At 33.9% G+C, this 26,328-nt stretch overlaps 1 protein-coding gene across 1 annotated transcript; it reads right to left on the bottom strand.

The window, feature by feature from the left end:
- Window positions 1–9,755: 9,755 nt before the first annotated feature.
- Window positions 9,756–25,845, bottom strand: LOC135156116 (uncharacterized). The gene is made up of 6 exons (XM_064107421.1): window positions 25,747–25,845; window positions 21,168–21,252; window positions 16,725–16,787; window positions 13,094–15,175; window positions 12,699–12,786; window positions 9,756–12,177 (listed from the first exon to the last, which is right to left on the bottom strand). Exons 1-4 carry the CDS (start codon window positions 25,802–25,804, stop codon window positions 15,007–15,009), a joined length of 375 nt encoding a protein of 124 aa, XP_063963491.1. The 5' UTR covers window positions 25,805–25,845; the 3' UTR covers window positions 9,756–12,177; window positions 12,699–12,786; window positions 13,094–15,006.
- Between the last annotated feature and the right edge of the window lie 483 nt (window positions 25,846–26,328).

Raw genomic sequence — 26,328 nt, 5'->3', positions numbered from 1 at the left:
TCTCAGTATTTTGTTCATCAGTTAAGTTATCACTTCAGTTCAGGTCACAGTTCAATCTATCAGTTCATCAGTAATTCATTCATCAGTTTAGCTCATCAATTCAGTTCATTTCACATCAGTTCAATCTATCAGTTCATCAGTACTTCATTCATCAATTCATATCTTAATACATCATTTTACATTAACATTATATTGGATCATTGAATTGAAAATGAGCATGATCATAAAAATTGAAGACAGACCACCTAATTCGTCCTCATGACGAATTAAATTTCTAGTTATTTCTTATTTTTATTTCCTCCATTTCTTGTGGACAGCAAATCTCAGAAAGTTCATATTCAATAATCATCAAAATATCAGCACATATCAACATCATTAAGACCTCAATTCTGCAAGAATCTTAATGTCATGACGTCATCATGACGTCATCTAGACGCCATTTTGTAAAATCACATTATCAATCATATCTCCATTATCAATTATCAAAAATAAATCAAATTCACATGACATAAACTTCAGATCAAGGGTCATCAGGTCATGTCATCAAAGGTCACCTGAAGGTCACGACGCGCGCGTACGCGCGCGTCAAAATTTTAAAATGCTAAAAATCACTTTTTGACCAAAACAGAGTACGTTTTAGGTCATTTTAAGCATTTCAAAAAATTGCGCGCGCAAACGTATGCGCGCGCGTTTCCGCGCGTAACGCCTTGAATGCAACTCAGAAACACCGTTTTTTTTATTTCATTGCATTGATCATATAATTTTGAGCAATTTGATACCTTGATCAACCTAGCTACGACCATTAATAAGGAAATTAACACCCGTTAAAGTTTGCAGCACGTGTGCGCGCGAGCTCTCACTATAGGCCATATATGGGCAAAAACATGCCTATAGAAAATCCGCTGTAGCTCTTCAGAACGCGTGGGGACCCCCAATTTTTTTTTCATATTTTGATAGAGTATGAACTAGAGATATAATTTCATGTCTCATTTGACCCTCAATTATATTATGACGTCATCAAAATGGCGTCGGAAGTCAAAAAATCCATTTTGCCTATTATGACGTCATTATAATTATGCAAATCTTGCTCTAACTCCGTGAATATTGGTCAATTTTCACCCAATTTTTGATATGTTGTAGCTTAGTTCTTACTCTTTCTGAGTAATTGCCTTTATTTTTCATTTTGATAAACAGATCATCCTCAAAAATTGCAAATAATAATGGCATGTCATTTTTACTCATTTTGCGTGTAATCTCTATGGGACATGACTTTTTCTCAAAACTAGATTCTACATTCTTCTATTTCGTAAGCCATATCTCCAATTTTTGTAGCTAGTTATCCCTGAGCTTTTAGTATGTTGTAGCTGAGATTCTAAGCTTTCGGTTGCGTTTCCTTCATTTTCCGATCAGATGTCGGGATCATGCCCGTAATTAGCTTGCAAGATTGGATTTGAGATTCTGGTGTTTTGCTTACGTGTTAAGTCTATGGGAAATATTCTAGCTCAATCGGTTAGGCGTCAGACTTACTTCTCATTCCATCATGCAGGCAGGGGTTCGAGTCCGCGGGTGAACATGATTTTTTTTTTTTTTTTTTTTTTTTTAGCTATCTTGCCCACGATCAATTATAAGAATTCTAACAAATAATAGCTAAAATATTGCAAAATAAAACAGATTATAATTACTTTTTTATATCATATCTATTTATCTGTCTGTCTATCTACCTACATGACATATCTATCTCTCTGTCTAATATATATCTTTCTGTTTGAATACGTCCCTCTCTCTCTATCTATCCATATGTCTGTCTGTCTATCTACCTACATTGTATATCTATCCGTCTGTTTATCTCTCTCTCTCTCTCTCTGTCTAATATATATGTATCTATCTGTTTAGATATGTCTATCTATCTATCCATCCATCTGCCTGTCTCTATCTATCTATCTATCTATATATCTATCTATCTATCTGTCTGTCTGTCTCTCTATCTATCTATCTATCTGTCTATCTATCTATCTATCTATATGTCTGTCTCCCTATTCATCTATATGTCTGTCTCTCTATCTATCTCTGTCTCGATCTCTATCAATCTATATGTCTGTCTCTGTATCTATCTATATGTCTATCTATCTATCTATCTATCTATCTATCTATATATCTATCTATATGTCTGTCTCTCTATCTATCTATATTTCTGTCTCTCTGTCTATCTATATGTTTGTCTATCTATATGTCTGTCTATCTATCCATGAAGCTATCACGAGAAGGAGAACCATCTTCCAATTTCTCTCTTAATCCTTTGTTATCGCTTCCTTCGGGCGAAGGAACGATATCTAACATCAATTGGCGAGCCGCCAGGCGAAAGTTAGAGCCCGCTTACATAACGCGATAGGACCACGCAGCATGAAGCTATTACGAGATAGCTCGTAATAGCTTCATGATATGTCTGTCTCTCTATCTATATATATGTCTGTCTATCTATCTGTCTATCTATCTATCTGTCTGTCTCTCTTTCTATCTATATGTTTATATATGTTTTATTAATATAACCACCAATCATCTCTCTATCTATCTATATATCTATATATCTATCAATCTATCTCTCTATCTATAAGTCTGTCTCTCCATCTATATATATGTCTGTCTCTCTATCTATATGTCTGTCTCTCTATATCTATCTATATATGTCTATGTTTTATTAATATAACCACCTATAATTTATCTCTCCATCCATCACTCCATCCATCTAATATAATTATCTTTCTTGTATGTATCTGTTTGATTATGTAAATCTGTTTGTCTATCTATTTTTCAATCTAATATCTGTTTAAATATTTTTTTCCTGTTTATCTATCTATACGACAGACCACCTAATTCGTCCGCATGACGAATTAAAATCTAGTTTATTTCTTATTTTTATTTCCTCCATTTCTTGTGGACAGCAAATCTCAGAAAGTTCATATTCAATAATCATCAAAATATCACCACATATCAATATCATTAAGACCTCAATTCTGCAAGAATCTTAATGTCATGACGTCATCATGACGTCATCTAGACGCCATTTTGTAAAATCACATTATCAATCATATCTCCATTATCAATTATCAAAAATCGATCAAATTCACATGACATAAACTTCAGATCAAGGGTCATCAGGTCATGTCATCAAAGGTCACCTGTAGGTCACGACGCGCGCGTACGCGCGCGTCAAAATTTTAAAATGCTAAAAATCACTTTTTGACCAAAACAGAGTACGTTTTAGGTCATTTTAAGCATTTCAAAAAATTGCGCGCGCAAACGTATGCGCGCGCGTTTCCGCGCGTAACGCCTCAATGCAACTCAGAAACACCGTTTTTTTTTATATCATTGCATTGATCATATAATTTTGAGCAATTTGATACCTTGATCAACCTTCTACGACCATTAATAAGGAAATTAACACCCGTTAAAGTTTGCAGCACGTGTGCGCGCGAGCTCTCACTATAGGCCATATATGGGCAAAAACATGCCTATAGAAAATCCGCTGTAGCTCTTCAGAACGCATGGGGACCCCCAATTTTTTTTTCATATTTTGATAGAGTATGAACTAGAGATATAATTTCATGTCTCATTTGACCCTCAATTATATTATGACGTCATCAAAATGGCGTCGGAATTCAAAAAATCCATTTTGCCTATTATGACGTCATTATAATTATGCAAATCTTGCTCTAACTCCGTGAATATTGGTCAATTTTCACCCAATTTTTGATATGTTGTAGCTTAGTTCTTACTCTTTCTGAGTTATTGCCTTTATTTTTCATTTTGATAGACGAATCATCCTCAAAAATTGCAAATAATAATGGCATGTCATTTTTACTCATTTTGCGTGTAATCTCTATGGGACATGACTTTTTCTCAAAACTAGATTCTACATTCTTCTATTTCGTAAGCCATATCTCCAATTTTTGTTGCTAGTTATCCCTGAGCTTTTAATATGTTGTAGCTGAGATTCTAAGCTTTCGGTTGCGTTTCCTTCATTTTTCGATCAGATGTCGGGATCATGCCCGTAATTCACTTGCAAGATTGGATTTGAGATTCTGGTGTTTTGCTTACGTGTTAAGTCTATGGGAAATATTCTACCTCAATCGGTTAGGCGTCAGACTTACTTCTCATTCCATCATGCAGGCAGGGGTTCGAGTCCGCGGGTGAACATGATTTTTTTTTTTTTTTTTTTTTTTTTAGCTATCTTGCCCACGATCAATTATAAGAATTCTAACAAATAAAAGCTAAAATATTGCAAAATAACACAGATTATAATTACTTTTTTATATCATATATATTTATCTGTCTGTCTATCTACCTACATGACATATCTATCTCTCTGTCTAATATATATCTATCTGTGTTGAATATGTCCCTCTCTCTCTATCTATCCATATGTCTGTCTATCTACCTACATTGTATATCTATCTGTCTGTTTATCTCTCTCTCTCTCTCTCTGTCTAATATATATGTATCTATCTGTTTAGATATGTCTATCTATCTATCCATTCATCTGCCTGTCTCTATCTATCTATCTATCTATCTATCTGTCTGTCTGTCTGTCTGTCTCTATATCTATCTATCTATCTGTCTATCTATCTATCTATATGTCTGTCTCTCTATTCATCTATATGTCTGTCTCTCTATCTGTTTATGTCTCTCTATCAATCTATATGTCTGTCTCTGTATCTATCTATATGTCTATAGATAGATATATAGATAGATAGATAGTATCTATCTATCTATCTATATATCTATCTATATATATATCTATATGTCTGTCTCTCTATCTATCTATATTTCTGTCTCTCTGTCTATCTATATGTCTGTCTATCTATATATCTGTCTATCTATCCATGAAGCTATCACGAGAAGGAGAACCATCTTCCAATTTCTCTCTTAATCCTTTGTTATCGCGTCCTTGAGGCGAAGGAACGATATCTAACATCGATCGGCGAGCCGCGCGCCAGGCGAAAGTTAGAGCCCGCTTACATAACGCGATAGGACCACGCATGAAGCTATTACGAGATAGCTCGTAATAGCTTCATGATATGACACATTGCCAGAGATCTTCGAAAGATCCATCAAGATCTCTGAAAGACCAACTGAGACCAATGAAGGAACAATGAAAGACTAACCAAGACCCTCAGGAGAACTCTGAAAGACTGACTGAGACTACTGCATAAGTTTGAATAAACAGATAACAGCTAGTGTTCTGTACAAGCTCATTGATCCTGGACATATACTTCTGATAGTCTGCCTAAAATCTCTTCAGCCTTCTCCCTCCACAATGGTTCTTTCTTTAGTGTATTCTTGTAATCCTTGAGATTTTTGTTGTAAAATTCTGGGTGTTTACAGAGCCATTCTAGCAAATTTTCTTCTTCTCGTTCAGAAAGTGCCCATGATGCTTTTTCCTTTCATTTTTTTTTCTGGTTTGCTCTGCCCTCTGAAATATTAGAGTCCGACTCCGCCATGATTTCATCCGGGGCGTCTTCCAAATCAGGAGGCATCGGGTTATAGGCAGACCTTTTTTCCTTGTACGGCATGAGTAAGACTGATTTAAATTTGTGTGAACAGAGTGAGTTCAAATATTGAAATGCCGTTGTTTTTATAATTGCTTTGCTGAACTTCACTAGTCCCTCGGTGATCTTTCAATGGTCTTTCAATAGTCTTTCAGAGATCTTTTATGCAATAAATGATCTTTGGACGATCTCCATACATGTCTTTCATTGGTTTCTGTAGACTTATGCAGTTTTTTAAATGATCCCTCCTTGATCTCTCAGCAGTCTTTCAGCGATCTTGGCAAAAAAAATTGGAGACTGTCAAAAGATCATGGAAGGACTAATAAGACCTTTGATAGTTTATTGAGAGATCGCTGAAAGACTACTGAGAGACTACTGAAAGACCATTTTCCTGAAAGACCGCTGAAAGACTGTTTTGAACTGTTTCAAAAAGTTTTGGAGATCACTGAGACCATGAATACCACTGAAAGATTTGTCAGGAATCGTAAAAGACCTTGGAGATCATTGAAAGACCATTGAAAGATCAAGCAAATTTCATGGTCTTTCATCGGTCTTTCAGCCATCTTGCTTCAGTGGAATGGGGGTATAAGTAAAAGGTCCCCGGTTCGAGTCCGACTCCTGCAACTTTTTTTTTCTTTGTTATTCTTTTTTTCACCTTATTTCTTATGTCCATTGGAATGTATATAGGTACACATATTGCAATAAATAACCATTTTAAAGGTCATTTTCCATGTTTTTCATATAATTTCTCAGTATCAAGCCTTTTTTACGTATCTAATGCCTATACCACCATCTTTCTTGATTATGTTCATTTCCTATGTTCATTTTAATCACATGGATTATGATAGTGATCCTGATGATGCTGTTGATGACCATGCTGATAATAATGATGTTATGTATGATCATAATGATGATCGTTATGTTGCTTATCTCTGGTAATATCAAATGGTCATGAGCATATTAATGATCATGATCATCATAATAAACATATTACAGAGAGAGAGAGAGAGAGAGACAGAGAGACAGAGAGAGAGAAAGAGAGACAGACAGACAGAGAGAGAGAGAGAGGTTAAAAGAGGAAAGATTTTTCTTTCTCTGTTTCTCTTTGTTTTTAACATTACCATCATCACCATCATTACCAATTTTATCATGGTCACAAGCTGCGTTGTATTTATCATTAATCTTAGTTTATTCTGATCTGTCACTATCAATTTTTCCCGAAAATTATCATCGCCGTATCATTTTATGATATTTTGGCCATCATCAAAGGTTTGGGGCAAAAGCCTCCTACCAACCACCAATGAAGTCCGTTGAAAAAGAGAGAAAAGAAACAAATAAAAGAGGAAAATAGAAATTATAGATCATGGTCGACTTTCCTCTTTCAGCATATCTTCTGTATTTTTATCATCATCACAATCCCTTTTTTTTCATTATTGCCATGATTATCAACATATTCATCATCATAATTGTCTTTAATATGGTTCTCATTTTCCAAGTATGTTTATCAAGGTAGCACAAATATCTCAACATTCCAGCTTATCATTATGTGTGTGCGTGTGTAATTAAGTTTATACAGACGTGTATCAATCAGATATGATTATTTACGCCCGAGACCGACCTTTAACGTTAACGTCCGATAGACGTGACTAGGGCCCGAACCTCGAACATCTGCAGCAATTTATAACTTCCTCAATGTAGCTTAGATTACAGGCGCACGTCACAACGCCCATGCAATTAACTTCTGATATAAGTGGTGATGACGTCTCAAGATGGCGGTATACCACTAATCACAATGGAATTGTTCGTTGCTTTTTAAAGAAAAATTCATACTTTATGTTGTTCCATCAGTTGTAAAACAACAGTAGATTTTTTTGGAAAAGAAAGGAAAAAAAGGGGGAAAGGGGAACAGAGGATCAGGTACATGGTCTAAAATAATTGTCATCGCTGTCATTATCATGATCATCATTATAAGTGATTAAAGGCAAGGGAGCACCGCCTTTACACTTTAGTGATAAAAAAAGAAAGTACTCCTCCGCCCCCCCCCCAATAAAAGCGGGGAAAAAGGAAACGTAAAAGAGGTGCGTTAAAGGACAAGTACTTCATTTTTCCCATTTTTGACATCATTTTGTCCCTCATTGTATTAAGTCTCGACCTTCCCCACTTTTTTTTTTTTTTTAATTATCCTTGGATTTTTTCCATATTTTTTCTATTATTCAAATGATTTGCCATGATAACAATAAAATTGTTCGGATGATAATAAACAACTTTATTCAAAGTGACCCAGGACAGACTTTAATTACATTATTTACGGGTGCTAATGTCCTCCAGGTGGTCTCTTCTCTGACAAAGGTACTGATTCACAGTCAACAAATTAAAGGGTCTGAAGCATTCATGGGCAGGGATTTGCGTGGTAGACAATGAGACTGACAGGCAATGGTTCATAAACCTTTCTCTTTCAAATAAGTGCACGAGTGGTGAGGAGTCACTCAATTCTTGGAAGTCTTTTGTTTAGAGTGATGATAAACTTGACATCAAAGACTAAATTGGGGAGGGAGCTTTACATAGCTTTGACACATGTTCAATTATTTAAATTTCAAGAGTGCTTATTTAGTTCTCATGATCAAAGTTGTCAATAAAATAAAATTTCTAAATTATCATTATCATCATCATAATCATTATCATCATAATCATTATCATCATCATAATCATTATCATCATCATCACTATCACCATCATCATCATCATCATCACCATCATTATCATTATCATCACCATTATCTTCTTAATTATCAATTCAAACATCAACTGAATTTTATTACTTCATTTAATACTTCACTATTATAATCATGATTATCATTATCACAGATTATTTCCATTTCCTATGCACTTTTTTTTAGCAAAAGGATCATGATAATGATCATGATCATCATCACTATCACCATCATCATCATCATCAACATTATCATTATCATCACCATTATCATCTTAATTATTATCAATTCAAACATCAACCAAATTTTATTACTTCATTTAATACTTCACTATTATAATCATGATTATCATTATCACAGATTATTTCCATTTCCTATGCTCTTTTCTTTTAGGAAAAGGATAATGATAATGATCATGATAATGCTGTTGATGACCATGATGATAATGATGATATTCATGATAATTATTGTTATATTGCTCATCTCTGGTACATATTTAATGGTCACGAACATATTGATGATCATGATGATGATGACATCAATTATGATGACGTTTTTAATGACTATTCATGTATGCTTAAAAAAAAAAAAGAAGATAAAAAAGAAAAAGAAAAGAAAGAAAACCAATACGAGAGAGACAGAGAGAGAGAGGTTAAAAAAAGAGGAAAGATTTTCTTTCTCTCTTTCTCATCGTTTTTTAACATTACCATCATCACCATCATTCTCTATTTTATCATGGTCACAAGCTGCATTGATCTTAGTTTATTCCGATTTGTTGATTACTTTCATTCGTAACATAATCACTATCAATTTCTTCTCGAAAATTTTCATCGCCGTATCATTTTATGATATATTTGCCATTATCAAATGTTTGGGGCAAAAGCCTCCTACCAACCACCAATGAAGTCCGTTGAAAAAGAGAGAAAAGAAACAAATAAAAGAGGAAAATAGAAATGATAGATCATGGTTGACTTTCCTGTTTCAGCATATCTAATGTATTGTTATCATCATCACAATCCCTTTTTTTTTCATTATTGCCATGATTATCAACATATTCATCATCATATTGTCTTTAATCAAATAAAATTTCTAAATTGTTTCTCCTGTTTGTAGACAAGTGTTTTGATGATATTAAACATTATTATTCATTACAATACCCAGCATTTATCACCAAGGGCTGGTATCCTCCAGCTGCTCCGTTCACTAACAATTTCAGGGATAAACATGGTCAGCACATTACTCACAGGGGCTATAGCATTTACAGACACCAGACTTGTAAATTATGATCATCAACATCGCCATTATCATTACCACTACCATAATCATCATTCACCATTAAACCACAATGACCTTCTTTGCTATTATTACCTAATCTCTTTCACTGTTTTTTTTTTTTTTCAGGCTTATGGTGTGGTTATTACTTTAAGTACAATGATAAGAGGAAATAATTTCAAAATTTAAGGAAAAATTGAATTTACTGCATCACACTAAAAGAAAATACTCTTTAGTATTTTTATTTTCTATCTTTATTTGTACAATCAAAAGCCATAAAAGATAATGACAGATTTCTGAACATAAAAAAGAAAATATAAATACAATAACAATGATCAACAAATAATTCATAATAATCAAATTAAAAGGTTCACAGCATTTTAACTGTTACCCAAAGCCCTGAAGGCTTGGGCTTACATTGTTATTCCAATATCATAGGGATCCTAAATACATACACAGACTACATACATAAAGTTTCATTCATATAATGTATTATTGCAAAATACTGCATCTAAACAGAAAAGTGATGCTTAGTTTAACAATTCACTGGGAAGAGGGGGGGGGGGGGGCCTGGTGGAGTAGACCATTTTTGTTGTTTGATATTTTTTGCAAAAAGTCCATTAAGCGAAAAGCAAAAATTCATTACAGATGCATACACAATCAAAGTTACAAGATGATCTACAAAATTGTAAAAGTAAAAATGAGTATTTTTATCTATTTTTTTTTAATTTTGTGAACTTGACCTCTGACCTCATGACCTTTAAACTGATGAGATCTTCTTCACCGCCATTCCATACAGGATTCAAGTTTCAAGTGAATCCATGAAACTGTTTTTGAGTTGTAGCAAGAACAGAGTATTTATTATGTACTTGCTTGAACTTTCTGACCTTGACCTTGATCTGTTAACCCTAAATAATGAGATCATGTACCAACAGAATATGAATATTAATTTTTTTCTAACGATACATACATGCATACGCATGTGTGAAATCATTTTGAGCACCTAATGCATATATGGTCCAAGTTGAAGTTGATCTGTGAAATGGTTTTTGAGTTACTGCGAGAACAAAAATGGAATGAACAGACAGATGAACGGATGGACGAACAGACGGATAATCCAAAACATAATGCCACCGGCAACCACTTTTGATGAGCAGAGGAATAAAAATTCTTTAGCTTGCTTTAGACAATGTCAGTTACTGATGTATAAAGAGAAACTAAAATAATAACTTTCCTTTATGAATAGTGGGATGTTTTACCATTCACGCAGGTCAATTCGTAATGAAGATCTCTTTAAATATAACTGGCTTAATTTTTTGTGGTGTTAAATCAACTGTGAAAACTGACAATGTTGAGAACTCATCAACACAGTGGTTCAACACAATTTACATACAAGCTTTGCACATTGTTCCATATCAAATTCATATATGTGGTTCTCAAGTTATGCAATATTATGTAAATGACTGTCAGGCTTTAAAATGCTGTAATGATCAAAACAAATCAAATAAACTTTTCTCCCAAAATTCATAAATGTGTCATTATTTCTACTTTTACTCAGTCAAAACAATCTATGTTTTTTGGTGATTAAAATGATGTTGCCACAATTCTCATTGAAAACTAGATAAATCTCGACTGTGCACGGTCAAAATGTATGCCTCCGCCACTGCCCGACCAGAAAAATATTTCTTACTTTCTATTTCCATGAACAAAAAAACACTATAGACCTTCAATCTTCACACTTTGAAATCTAGTCAGGTAACTGTTTCTCCAAAAGGCAGACATATGAACTGAAATTTAAAATGGATGCAAATTTTCTTTTTTACATTCAATCACCATTTCACAAAAGAATCACAACAGCAAAACTGAATTTCCAATTATCTGAATACATTGGTAATAACGAAACACTCAAGTGCAGTGACAAATAAAACAGTAGTAAATGGATAATATAAAACAATACAAAAATGTAACATAAGTAACCAATTTAAGACACTTTCCTTAAAGGAGTAGTCCACCCCCAACAAAAATTGATTTCAACCAAAAGAGGACAATCTAGGAAACATTATGTCACACACTTAATACAAATTGCATGGAAAATAAGAAAGTAATGTAATTTTAAAATATTGGTTATCTTATACAAAACAGTTATAACCAAATCGTGGTCATGTCCAAATCAATGAGTTGATGATGTCACATACTCACTACTTCTTTTGCATTTTATTACATAAATCATACCAAATTTCATGTTTTTGAAAATATGATAACACAGATACACTTAATTTCTTCACAACAGGTTTTATCAATGGTTTATGAAGAATGTGAGAATAGAATCAAACTTGGTTTGTTTCCTAAGGAGGAAAAAAATGAAATATTTCATATTTTATTTAATAAAAATACAAAAGAAATAGTGACTTGATGTCATCACTTTCTAAATTGCATACAAAGCATGATGTGTATATAACTGTTTTGCTGAATACAGAAAAACTTTGAACTGACATAATGTAGTATTCTGGATTTTTGGGGGAAGTTGTCAGGACACTCCAGAACACAAGACACGATACGACGAGAGTTGTAGGTTGTGAGCGGAATTTAATTTCCCACTTGAGCACAACAGTTGTTCAGTATATAACAAATTGGAAAAGAAAAAACCTCTGCAAGCACAAAAGAGAGAAACAATAAAGAACATGAGTATAATGTTCAAAATATCATTACAGCATGAATAAAGCATTTACATGTCAAGACAGAATATAAACTCTTAATATTACGAATACACCTGTCGATCACTGAGCAGGCCACTACAATGTGTGTTTTTTTTTTTTTTAAATGATTTGCAATCATATAAGTAGATATTAGTCTGCGCTCGATAATATGCGAAAAGTAATAATATTTATAACAAGTTATTAATACAACTATCGATAATTAAATAGTCACAATTATCATAGATATTATATGTTTCTAAGCTTAAATCGACCTCTTTTGCAATAGTTTCTTTCATTGTAAAATATATGAATTCACAATTTATATAGCAAACTTTGGAAACATTCTTCCAAATATATCAATCTTTTATATATGTCAACAAATTCAAACTTTCGTAATCGATCACAAAACACCGTTAATTTTGGTAAAAAATGCTGCACGTATCAATCTTTTAAGTACGGCCATCTTGACTCACCCGACTAGGGCAGATACAGGTTAAAAACCATACCAAGGACCAAAACAATCACTTTCTAGGGTCAGATTCCGGTACCCAACACTGCAATCTAAAATAAATAATAACATACATTTGCATGAGTAACTATTCAACTATATCATAATACCTTTTAGGTTCCTATACATCTTACAGGGAAATTACAATCGATTAACTGTAAATGTTCTTAACATCATATTGACAAAAAATTAGAATTATTAATTCAAACACCGTGATCTAATGAAAAAGTTATCATTTAAGCCTTCAATGCTCGAAGGAAAAAAATCAAATTCACCAATCATTCTTATCCTAATATTATAAGATATCACTTCGAACAACACAGTCATTAAATTACAAGGAAAATTCATAACTTTTCGTACCTTCGTAGAAAACCCAGAAATCATCACAATCCAGCTAGTTCCATCAACAATGAACATTCAAACTCCTAAATAAATAAACGATACACCAATCCTTAATATATATGATTGTATAATATCAATTGATCACGTATCATTTTAAAATCTAAAATATATAACTGAACTGGCGAAAATATTAATCGATTAAAGTTAAATCGATAATTAATCGAAACCATCAGTACGAAATGATTTGACATTGCCTGACCTTGAGGCTACCATTTACCAAATCTCCCGGTTTACGAATTATTCACATTTATAAATTCTACTCATCGTCTATTTAAATACACCAGGTAAATAATTTATCGAGCGTTAAAGAAATACAACTACATAAATATAGTCCTCCAATTCCGCAATTCCAAGACAAAAAGGAAAGAGTGATACCATCTTGAATCGATAGGTACCCGATACATATATACACACATTCATTGTTACGTAACATGCCACGTAGTAGGTATCCTTGACCTAACAGAAAAATTACGATTCAATGCTCTAATTCTAGTTCATGATTTAGAGATAATATATTCCAAAACATAGATATCCTTCTCTTATAAAATAGCACATATCAATCAACATACCTCGACAGGATTGAGATCTAAATTATCTGGATCCTACAGGACTCTCTGACTGATTGCTCTCCTCACTGAGTAGCTTGACCAATGACCTCAAAACAATCGATCTCTACTGACCAAGCGGGTTTTCTTCCCGCGTAACATAATCACTTTCACAAGATCCTTCCTCTTTACTAAGTTATAACACCATTCCGTAATACAATTTCATAAAAAAGGAAGTATACTTTATCCCAAGCAATTTACATAATTATATATAATTTTCATTTCTAATAACAGTCCATATTCAATATAATAACTTTACAAAAATGGAACTATTTGTTCTGAGATGTACATTTCAATGTTGTGATAAGACAAACACTTTACACCCTCTTCGTCCAACTCTTGTAAGTAAATCTTAAAGGAAAAATCCGACCTCTTTTCAAATACTATAATAACATTCAATTTTGATGAAATTTTCAGCATAAAGCATGTTCGTTTGATTTTTCCCTTTTCGTCCAAATCCATTTGTTCTTGGGGTGGACATGGCTTTTATAAGTCTTGAATCATTGATTTACTTTTGATTTCTTTTTGTATTGCACATCTCAGTTGGGGTTTACATATGAAGCAGATTGTGAACTATAATTTAAAAAAACTGTTGAAAATCAAAATAAACAAAAATTCTGCAATGATAAGAAAGCTGAAATTGTTCAGATGATAATAAACAAATTTATAGAAAGTGACCCATCACAGAGTCCAGTTACATTTTAGACGAGCCAATGTCCTCTAAGTGGTCTTTTCTTTGACAATTTCAAGGACCTGTAGCATTTGTGGGCAGGCGATTTGTCTGGTAGCCAATGAGACTGACAGATTATGGTTGATAAACGTTTTTCTTTGAAATAAGTGCGCAAGTAGTGAGGAGTTAGTCAATCCTTGTCTTGAAGGTGTGTTCTTCATTAAAGTCTTTTGTTTAGAGTAATGATAAACTGGACGACAAATGATTAACTGGACGACAAACACTAAATATGGGTGAGAGGGGATTACATATCTGTGACACATTTTCAATTATCTAAATTTCATAAGTTATCATCATCAAATCTTGTCAATAAAACAAATTTCTAAATTGTTTTTCCTGTTTGTAGACAAGTGTTTTGATGATATTAAACATTATTATTCACCACAATACCCAGCATTTATCACCAAGGGCTGGGATCCTCCAGCTGCTCTGTTCACTAACAATTTCAGGGATAAACCTGGTCAGCACATTACTCACAGGAGCATTTACAGACACCAGGCTTGTATGGCACCGATTGGGATTGGATATAAATTTCATCAATACAAACCAATGGAGTGAAACTGCATAAATGAATGGCTTTGTACACTATGCACACTCCTACATGGTCCCAAATCATTAGATGAAAAGCGGTCTAATAACCGCAAGTCAGGCAGTAATCCCCAAGAGGAGTTATCACATTGTTGGTGTTTGGGTTCTTGTTGGTACCTGTACTTAATAGTAACATTGAGAGAACAACATTATTACACAGTGTATTACAGAAACTGCAAATGGTATGTAAAGAAAATTAAGAACTATTACACAATACACTTATATATCTTTGTCCCATAACCCCCTCCCCCTTGGACTACCTTTTTTCTGAGTCGATGTATACCATGTAGTCATTATAAATTACAAGATTTTTGTATTCATTGAAAATAAAAGCACATTCTTAGTAGAAAGTTTTCATTTCTTTCACTTCCAAACTAGATTCAAATTCTGTTTCATTTCTTTTTGATAATTGCTGTTGCAATAATAAACTGATGCTTCTTATGACACCATGTATTGTAAAATAAAATATCTTTGCAGTAGTAATTGCATTTTGAAACCAGACGAATCTTTGACTGCGCACGGTCGAAATGTACGCCTCCGCCACTGCCAGACGAGAAATATATATCCTAGTTTCTCTTTCCATAAAGTATAAAATAGTAGACCTTTGATCTTGCGACTGCAGAATCTAGTCAGATAACATATAAACTTCACTGAATCCTGTGACCTTGAGACCAAAAATCTGAACAGGTCACTGTCACTTGTATATGCACACATGAAAGAAGTTGGAAGTTGATCCTTCAAAGGGTTTAAAAGTTATCATTAGAACAATCTATTTCTTATGCATTTTATTCAATTTTATGACCTTCACTTTTGACGTTGAGACCCAAAATCTACTCAGATCATTGTCAGCTGTATATGCACACATGAACCAGTTTTGAAGTTGATCTGTTAAAGGGTTTTGGAGTTATCATGAGATCGGTCTATTTTTGATGTATTTTATTGAATTTTATGACCTTGACCTTTGACCTTGACATTCAAAAAATTTAATCAGCTCATCGTCTATTGTATATGTACACATGAGCCAAGTTTAAAGTTGATCTGTCAAAAGGTTTTAGAGTTATTACAAGAATAGTCTATTTTTTATGTATTTTATTGAATTTTATGACCTTGACCTTTGACCTTGAGACCCCAAAACTTATCAGCTCATTGTCACTTGTATATGCACACATGAGCCAAGTTTGAAATTGATCTGTCAAAGGGTTTTTGATTTTTTGTGAGAAAGGTCTATTTCTTATGTATTTTATTGAATTCTATGACCTTTGACCTTTGACCTTTGGACCCAAAAACTACTCAGCTCATCGTCACCCAGATAGGTGTCCTCGAGCCGAGTATGAAGTTGATTAGTTGACTGGTTTTTAAGTTATCGCGAGAACGAAAGTGGGACGGACGGACGGACAACCCGAAAACATAATGTCTCTGGCAGCACCTTTGGTGGGTGGAGGCATTGTCATAATGTCCTTTACATGAAATGTAATGTTTTGAACTTGATTTAAATATACTTGGTTGAATATCCTTTTTTTTAAATTAATGTATTCATAAATCCAGAGCTCTTTTGAAAATTGCCTTTATTCATAATCTATGCAGACTTTCATTTATCAAAATATGTTAAATTTTTCATTTTGCAATCATAACTATTTGATCAATACAAAATTAAATCTACACTTACCCTTTATTCTTTCCTTCTTGCTTTTCTAAGATATCAGATAAACATTCTCCTCCCTTTTGACATCTGTATCGTACGATAAATAACAGTCAAGATATTTTAATACATTAACAAACTGCATTCACAATCATATTACACTCAATATGATTTTTTTTTACATGCCTCAAAATTAATGCTTCTTGATTTAGGATGTTACTATAATGTATCTTAAGTAAACACTTCCAAAATTCAATAGAAAACGGGTACATGAGTATTTTTATTTCATTTCACGTCAACTAAAATATTACTTGAATTGCTTCATGATAACTATAATACACAGGAATGACTTCAGCTTCTAATGAGTCTAATCCCTTACTGTAAACATGATCTATTAATGTTCCACTCTCTGTTGTAGGATTCATAACATGCTGTTTGTAACCATTCATAGACATTAACTGATGTATCTTTGATGATCCTTTCATCAAATTTTCATTAAAATCACCTGTTATAATACATCTTGTGCATCTTTTATTCAGTTCATTTATCAAATCAGTCAAATTTTGACAAAAATGATTAATATCATAAGAAGGAGGTCGATATACGACTGAAACAACAAGAGAAGGAGATCTACTAATAAGAACTGCAATAAACTCCAAATTATCCACATTTATGTTTAATCTGCTCGTGTCAATTTTCTTCACATACATTCCAACGCCGCCGTGTGCTAGGTCTTTAAATTTGCCTGAATTTCCAGATTCATTGTATGAAAGACTACGTGGCTGATGGTAGAATTTATGTTCATCCATAAAAATATTTAAAATGTTGTCATCATTAATCCATGTCTCAGTCAAACAAATTATGTTTGCATTCATAAATTGTTGTTGGGAACGAAGATCTAAAAAATGTTGTCTTAATCCTTGTATATTGTGCAAAATTAAAGTGAACTTATCACTATCACTCTTTTCAGCTTCCAAATTTTCAATAAATGGTTTCATGTTATCCAATCTTTCTTTGATTTCAGGATTACAATGTATGCTTTTAGATTCAAAATTTTCTATAGTAAGGCCAGATAATGAAGAAACACGACTAAGCCCAACATATGCTTGACCAGACTCAAATGTCCTTTTCAATGATACCACAGCTTTGTCTAAGGTCAAACCTTGTACTTTATGTATTGTACATGCATAAGCAAGTTTCAATGGAAACTGTCTCCTTGAATACTTCTTACCCAAAAATTCGTTACATTTTTCAATGGAATGTATACCAACATTTTCCTTGTCAAATTTTACTCTGATGCAAACATATTTAGAATTTGTTTGGTCCATAATTATTTCACAAACATTTCCAAAGCATCCATTTGTAAGGCCTTTGCTAACATCAATGTTCTTGACCAACATGACTCTTGCATCAATGGCAATCCATAAATAACTGGGTAATTGGCTTCTACAACGTGTGACAGGTTTTTCGCGAACTGTACTTCCCTTCTTCGAGTCTCTTTCTGTGTCTTCGGCTTTCAAGCATATCACATTGGAACATTTCTTATGCAACAATTTCCTGTTCCATTCATCTACTTCCTTATTACATGAATAAATATGAAGAGCGTCTTCATTTTCTTCACCAGTTTCACAGGATTTTAGCACTGCCAGGTCTTCATCAGAAAGAATATCATCTCGTTTTTTTACTCTTAGTCTGTTCAGTAAAAGAGCAAATTTTGCATCGTCTTTTTGTCTCATAATTTCTTGAAGTTCTACTTTTTTTAAATTGTCATTCCATAACACTCCTTCAAGTGTATCTTTATATAAAGGGCTTCCAAAGACAGGAGGTAATTGATACATATCTCCAACAGCAATAACGGAAACACCAGCAAAAGCAGTCTGATCTCGTGATTGTTTTATTTGCCGTAGACGACTGTGGACATAAAACATCAATTTTTGATTTACCATGGACACTTCATCAATGATTAGAATTTGCAACTGAATTAGCTTGTTGCGAAGAATGCTTATTTTTTCTTCACTTAATGGCTGGTAAGGCATCTGTGCATTAGCTGGAATAGACAAAATACTGTGAATAGTATGACCATCTATATTATAAGCTGCTACTCCAGTGGGAGCCATTTTCAACACTGAGACATCATCAGGATTATGCATCATTCTGGCTAATATACGTGTTGATTCATAGTATATGCATTTGACTAAATGGCTTTTTCCAGTGCCAGCTCCACCTGTGATAAATACATGAAAGGGTTCAACTTGTTTTCCATTTATTTTATCGAGACACCACTGCCGTATCTTATAAAACACAATTTTCTGCTTCTCATTCATTGACCTAATGATACAATGCCTATCTTCTTTTGAAATTTTATGAGTCCTAATTTCCACTGCAAAGTTTTCTTTATTTTTGGATTCTTTTAGATCAGGCATAGCAAGTTCTTCATCCTGGTCTTCGGCATCAACATACACGTTTGGATGTTCAAGTCTCTGTACTTCACTTTCAGGACATAATAGGCCCCATGCATCTTCTGGTACACCAAAACGATCTAAATGCTCTTGTGCCAGTTCGATAGAATCTGCTTTGATTTCAAATTTTTTCATGTTATTACTGATAACTGAGCTAACCCTTTGCAAGTCATTTCCAGATAATTTTACACAACCTGTCTCATAGAACTCTTCATAACTTTTGAACCCAGGAGGCTTCAACTGCTCATCGATATAATGTGGCAAAAAAAGTTGCAATATACTCATGAAATACGTTTCAGGTGATCTGGTGGACGAGAATCGTGGATATCTTACGACTGCATCTTTGGAACGAGTTCGTCTTTGAATGTATCCCAAATTATTTCTGAGTTTAAAGATGTTTTTGTGCACTTTGCTTTTCATATGGCAAGCGGTCAATATCCTATATTGAGAACAAAAAGTTGCAAGACACATCTTTTTGAACATTGCATCTTTAGGTCGAGCTTTGTATCTCTCAATTTTGCTAGGAAACCAAATATTTTCTTCATCATCATCACAATCAGGTCTGTTTCTTATGACATTTAACGGTAAACTCATTCTTATGGGATCAGGACCAACAGATATAAATTCAACTTTCCTAGAACATTCTTTCAGTCTTAGACTGCAAACACGGAATACACTTTCTTGAGCCGATACTTCGCGGTTTTGCATGTACACTTGCCCGACTGATTTCATACTTTCTTTAGCATCTTTATTTCCATCTTTCATCTCAGAAACTGTTTGCTCTAAAAGCATTCCCATTTCTCTTTCTGCCTTTGACATGTAGGACACAATGTAAATAACACAGGCATAGGCATTTGTCACATATTGTAAGTCCATGTTAGCATTCCAACACCTCAATAAGTTAGGGTTATACTGATTTATCCATACATCGCCAGGCTTTCTTCTGATTACCACACTTTCCTGTGATGCAATCTCGTGATGTGCCTCTTCAAACTGGCTTTGTGTAATTTCAAGTTTATCAAAAAGTTCTTTAGTACTATTATATTCAGTTCCATCCGACAAGGCATTTTTAACAGAATTCAACAATTCTTTTGCATTTTCTGTAGCCTTTTTCTCAACATCTTCATTATTTTCACCCTTTTTCTTTTTGTTTGTTTTTCTATCATCTTCTCCATTTTCACCCTTTTTCTTTTTGTTTGTTTTTCTATCTTTAACTTTAATGATAAACGTCTCTTCTGAAGGTGGTCTCGGGAAATTAAATCTACAAGTCGTTCCTTTTTTTCTGCACGATTTAGAATGCGTTTTACTGTGTTGCTGTACAGAACGAACAATTTCATGCAATTCTGGATCGTCTTCCTTATCAGGCGTCACACAAGAAATATACTTATCTATAAATTGTACAACATCTTCATCTTTGTCTTTTCCTAATTGTGGGGCGTCAACCCAGAACAAAATATGGCAATGTGGACTTCCTCTTTGTTGAAACTCATATCTGTATGCAAAGTCTTGGATGTTCCCAATAGGAGCAGATGGTGATAAAATGACTTTATGAAGAAAAGTATGAAATCTTTTCTCAAACATCCTTGCTAATGTTACTGGATTTGAGTTCATCAGCTTGCATTTTTGTGCCCAATCTAAGGTACTTGACTTTCTGCTATCTCCTTGCTGTTTTAGTAATGTGTTCATAATCTCTGGCCATCTCATATCAGCACAAGAAAATGAAGCAAACCAGGTTGGTTTTCCAAGCTGTCGAACCATTGCTAGAATATCTTTTTGTGTTTTCTGCCAGTAAGGAGGTGTCCCTCGAATCTGCTTAAGAAATTTATATCCTTTGTCTGATTTTAAAACATTTTTAATTTTTTCAGGACATCTCAAATCTGAGGCAGTAATTGGTGAGGAATCATCTTTTTTGTTGCAACTTTGTCTCAATGCAATAGACACTTGTGACAAAACTTGTTGAATTTCATAGATATACTGAGCATAAAAAATAAAATCTGTATTTTGAGCAAACCTGTTGTCAACATGCATCAATCGGTTCAGCAGATAACGTCCTAATGTTATCCTCTCTTCCCTTCTATCATGGTACGTCGGCTGACCTTTGGGAAACAATATAGGAAAACATTTAGCTTCATTAGTTTGATCTTGCAGAACGGATACAGGATTTTTTCCTTCACAAGGGGCACAGCATATTATTTCATCAAAATATTGATCAAGAATTTCCTGTCCAATATCAACTGGTTGAAGACATGAATCTAGATGCAAACCATGGAAACGGTCTTCCTCGTCAGTGATGTCTTTTTTTTCATCATTGATGTCATTTTTGTTTGATTTTGTATTTGGCACGTTGGCACTCTGTCTGAAGTTTTCATCATTTTTCTTGTCCTTAGACAAAATACTGTCAATATCTTCATTCCATTTTTTCCAATAATTTTTCCAATAATTTCTTAATTGAGTCTGAGCACTCATTTCGCTTTCCTGTTCTTCTTCAGTTTCATCGTCATTTTCATTTCGTTCCATTGAATTTTTCCATCCCTCATTCACAGTGATATTTGAATAATATTTGTTATTTAGTTTTAGATAATGCAAAGCACAAAGCAGTTTTTCTTTATTTACAAATTTATACTCGTAATGACCTTTGTAAGACAATTTTCTTTTCAGTTTAACACGAATCAATTGATCTTCTGATTGTGCTCTTGGTAAAATATCTGCAGTTTCATAAGAATTTGAAGGGACACACACGACTGGACCATGAACTCCGTTTTGACCACCTTTAGGCAATGCCATCAATTTCATGAAGGGAATATTTAGTGCTATTAAATGCTGTTCCAATGTGTTTAAGTTCGCAAGTTCTTTTGGAATTTCATGTAATTGCAAGTTATTTAGGTTTGCTTCTGCAGGTACTCTGTCAGATTTCAACTTTCTATGGCAAGTAAAGCATATCCATAAAGATGATCTAGCTGAGGTTTTTACTGGACAATCTCCTCTACATTCTGAATTACAAACATGCAAATACTTTGTACTAATACAGATCTGAAACTTATAATCATCAATTACACATTTCTTGACTTGATTTTCAAAAAGAAGTTTAAAGCATACAGCACATACATATTCTGGACCATGAGATACAATTTCTCTAAATTCTTTGATTACATTGTTAAATTTACACAATTTTTCCTTTTTAGCAATAGTTCTTTTAGTATTTCGTTTTATTACACTTTCTCTAAACTTTTTGATTTTTCTATATTTCTCTTTTGACATTGCCAATTTCCTTTGTCTATATTGTCTATTTTTATATCTCCTTAAAGACATGAATTTCATGGTATTCCTTTTATTTTGTCTGAACTGCGCATCTTTTGCATACTTCTCTTTAAAAATGTGTTTCATGATATTCTTTTGTTTTTTTTTGTAGATTTCCTCATTCTGGTATCTATTTCTAATGATATTCTTTTGTTTTTGTTTGTACATTTCTTCATTCTGGTATCTATTTCTCATAATATTCCTTTGTTTTTGTCTGAACTGCTCATCTTTTGCATACTTTTCTTTAAGCATGTGTCTCATGATATTCTTTTGTTTATATCTGAACTTCAAATCTTTTGCATACTTTTCTTTAATCATGTGTCTCATGGTATTTTTCTTTTTCTGCTTGTAATTTTCTTCATTCTGATATCTGGTTTTCATAGTCTCTTTCACTTTTTGTTGGAAGTCTTTATCTGTCATATATCTTGTTTTATTTGCATTAAGTCGACGTGTTTTATATTTCAAATTAGATTGATACAGATTTTTCATGGTAGCACATTGTTTTACCTTAAAATCAGAATCAGATGTGTATTTGTAGTTTCCTTTGACCTTGTTAATTTTTTCCATTCTCCAGATAATATCTTCATGATATCTTGATTTTTTGCTCTCTTTTTTTCCTTTCTTAGGTGTATTTGCATCTTTGACACAAGCCTCTACTTTGTTTTCATATACCCTACCACGAATTTTTCTCATAAACTCCTTTTTGTATTTCATTCTTTGTGTACAACTTCTTTTACGTCTTTTCTGCATTTTCGTACTGCTTCTATCACTTTTCATGTCAGTAATATTTCTTTCATTGATATTTTCCGTTCTCTTAGAATTTCCATCTTTAAGGACAGAACTGTCTCTGTTTATGTCCTGCGATCTAAATTTCTTTGTTACTTGGCAAACATCTATGTTAGCTTCTATTTCTTGCTCCAAAGTATCCAGTTTTCGTTTTCTTGTCAGATTACAACTTCCATTTTTTTCTAAATTCTGTGGCTCATTGGCACACCGATTAAAATCATTAGCATCAGTACTTTCCATACTAATGTCTTTGTCTGCAGGGGAGCTTTTCATAGTCCATGTTGTCGATTCTGAAGCTTCTTTTATCATATTGCTTTCATCACAAAAGATTATGTCATCCACTTCATCAACTGGACTTAATAACTCGTCTTCATCAATTAATTTGTCAGAAAAAACACTTTGTTCTATTGTTCCAACATTATCACAGATATCATTCTCTACGTGTATTGCATTGTCACTCGGTAATGGATCTTGGGGCAATGAAATGCCAGGTAACTGAAAGCGACCATTCAATGTCTCATTCTTGCCGGAAATTGTTCTTGCAATAACACCTGTGATTTCATATTGCGTATATTCAGAGCAACCCAAAGTCCTTGCCAACCTCATACAATGCTTGTGAACACCTTGCCAGCTTGGACTTTCTAGTACTACACTAAAGCCATCCTCTATGAGTAAGCCTCTTGAGTTTCTTGAATGAGAATCAAATACAAAAAAAGATTCAAATGCAGATATGACAACAAAAGTGTTCCCAGAAAATGTTACAAAGCTAGCATTGACATCACTGCATAACTCTTGCTCTAGTGCTTGTTTCAGTGGCAATGAAATTGAGTCCACCAAAGTTGATTCATCTCCTTCTAGCAAACCAGGAATCGATTCACGATATTCAATCTCGAACAATTCATCATAGGCTTCCAAGAGTTTTGGTAGATCAGAAATCAATAAATATTCGTCTTGGCGTGAAACAAACTGCCTTATGTTACGATACAATTCATCCCCGTTGATCAAAATCCTATCCAAATCATCATTATTCCAATCAGCCGCATTTTTCACTTTGCTGTACAACAGAGCTGATAATGAATTAGCAACACATTGCTTTCCAGATGAACAACCAAATCTTTCATGACCTTGATTGAATCTTCCCTGTGCAACTGGTTTGACTCGTGTATCTACTGCTGTACTCACATCTTGTTTTGTTTTTGTGGTCTTTGATGAATCACTACCAAGACTCTTAACAGATTCAACTACATTGAAATGATTATTATCTGTGTATTGTAGAAAAATGCCTCTCTCAGTTGTAATAACATTTATGCTGCCAGGTTTCTTAGCAGAGTACAACTGCCAACACGGTACTTGGTCATTATAAGAATAGATATCAGTATCAATTAAGTTGGCCAATGCACTCATCTCCGTGTCCGTAGCCCAAGTTCCATCTTCCGATATTCTCTTTTCAACAACATATTCTCTGACACTTCTGAACTCACTTGTCAATGTATTCCTGAACATATCGTTAGTTTCTAATAAATGATTAACGGTAAGTCTCCGCAGAATCGCATGATGACGTTCAGTACCGGAAATTCCATACGAAATTGCACGAAAGAAACAGTTGCCATCTCTAATTATAATTTTTATGCACGAAGGAATCCCAATATTCTCGTCTTTATTAAAACTTTCATGCCAGCTCTTCTGTGCACAATTAATATTCATTTTTTTACAAATCGCTTGTTTCTCATTCATCTCGAGGGGTACAAATTTGAAAGACTTGTCTGGTCTATCGCACATTCCAAGATCTGATACAAACTCTACTTCGTCTCCTGATTCATTCGAACAGATTTCAACTTCATTTTCTTCTTCAACAATGTCTGCTTTGATATCAGATTCCAAGGAAATTTGCACATGAGAGTAATCAATACACTCATCTCCCGTATTCAAAATTGCATTGCTTGTATTTTCGTTCAGTCTTGCATCTGGAACAATTTCAATGTGACACGTTTCATCAAGTACATGCTGTGTACCAATACCCTGACATGACTCTTCACTTTTAATTGAACTACAAGGTATAACTGCAACAGTTTCAATGCTGGTGTCTGAATCTGAATCGATGTAATTCCTACGATTACGTTTGATAGGTGTATCAATGTCAATGTCGCTACCGCTTTCCTCATTCTCTTCAATATCATCCTGCAAATCGACTTGCCTTACTCCATTGGTGACATTCATGTTTTCTGCACTACCGATACTTTGTTTTCTAATTTCACCTGTTCCATTCTCATTTAATGGCATGTTTGGAGGATGACCGTCATTACTGCCTCTTGATTCTCCTTTATCTTTGCCTACTGTGATCGATTTATCAGAATTGTTTGATTGATTAGAAACTTTTTCTTTCTCTGAAGAATTTGTCACTTCATTGTGGATCATATCTGTGTTCAACTCTTTTACTTCCTTCTTTGACGATTTTGAAAAAGTGCAATCGACATCATCTACCCTTTTTTTCACTTTGATAAACTGACCTTTCTTGTTCCTTTGTTTGCCTCCTGCATGAACTCTGTACCGTCTCAAATCCTTCATCTTTCCCAGAATATTACACGTTCTTCGGTTGGAGTGCTCAGCAGAATCTGGTTTCGACAATGGAGACAACTTAGTAGTTACATTAGCATAGGATCGATTTTGCATTTTCTCAAATTCCTTACTGGCATCATTACAAAATTTCATGGAAAGCGGAGATTTCACACTGCAAGCATAAATGCTCAATAGAGTTTCTGCATAGGATTGGACACCAACATGTTTTTCTTCATTTTTCATTTTGTGGTTCTCATCATTCTCTTTTTTCTGTACTGTGTTTTTCCTCTTACGACTTCCATAAAATGTCTTGAATGCTGTGCCAATGTACGTTACACCTGGTTCCAACAATACACCATTGACTGATCTTTCCTGCCTTTTGCCCTGATCATTTCCTTGTTCTGAATTTGATTGCAACCTTTCTTCCCTTTTTCTTGCCATTAGTTTTGCTCTCTTGCATTTTACTTTCACCCAGCTATTGTCAAATTCTTCACTGAGCAAGTTTTGAGACAGATTGTCTGTTACACCATTTT

This window comes from Lytechinus pictus, chromosome 12 (assembly GCF_037042905.1).
Source record: "Lytechinus pictus isolate F3 Inbred chromosome 12, Lp3.0, whole genome shotgun sequence".
NCBI classification, from domain to species: Eukaryota; Metazoa; Echinodermata; class Echinoidea; order Temnopleuroida; family Toxopneustidae; genus Lytechinus; species Lytechinus pictus.
This window is presented reverse-complemented; position numbering and strand designations above follow the sequence as displayed.

Excerpts from the sequence above, each read along its gene's own strand:
- LOC135156116 (XM_064107421.1), bottom strand. The coding sequence starts at position 25,804 with ATGAAGGATTTGAGACGGTACAGAGTTCATGCAGGAGGCAAACAAAGG. Across the intron at positions 21,253-25,746 it reads CAAACAAAGGAACAAGAAAG|GTCAGCCGACGTACCATGAT; the intron begins GTCAGTTTATCA and ends TGTTTCCCAAAG. Across the intron at positions 15,176-16,724 it reads CAAGAAGGAAAGAATAAAGG|GTACCAACAAGAACCCAAAC; the intron begins GTAAGTGTAGAT and ends TATTAAGTACAG.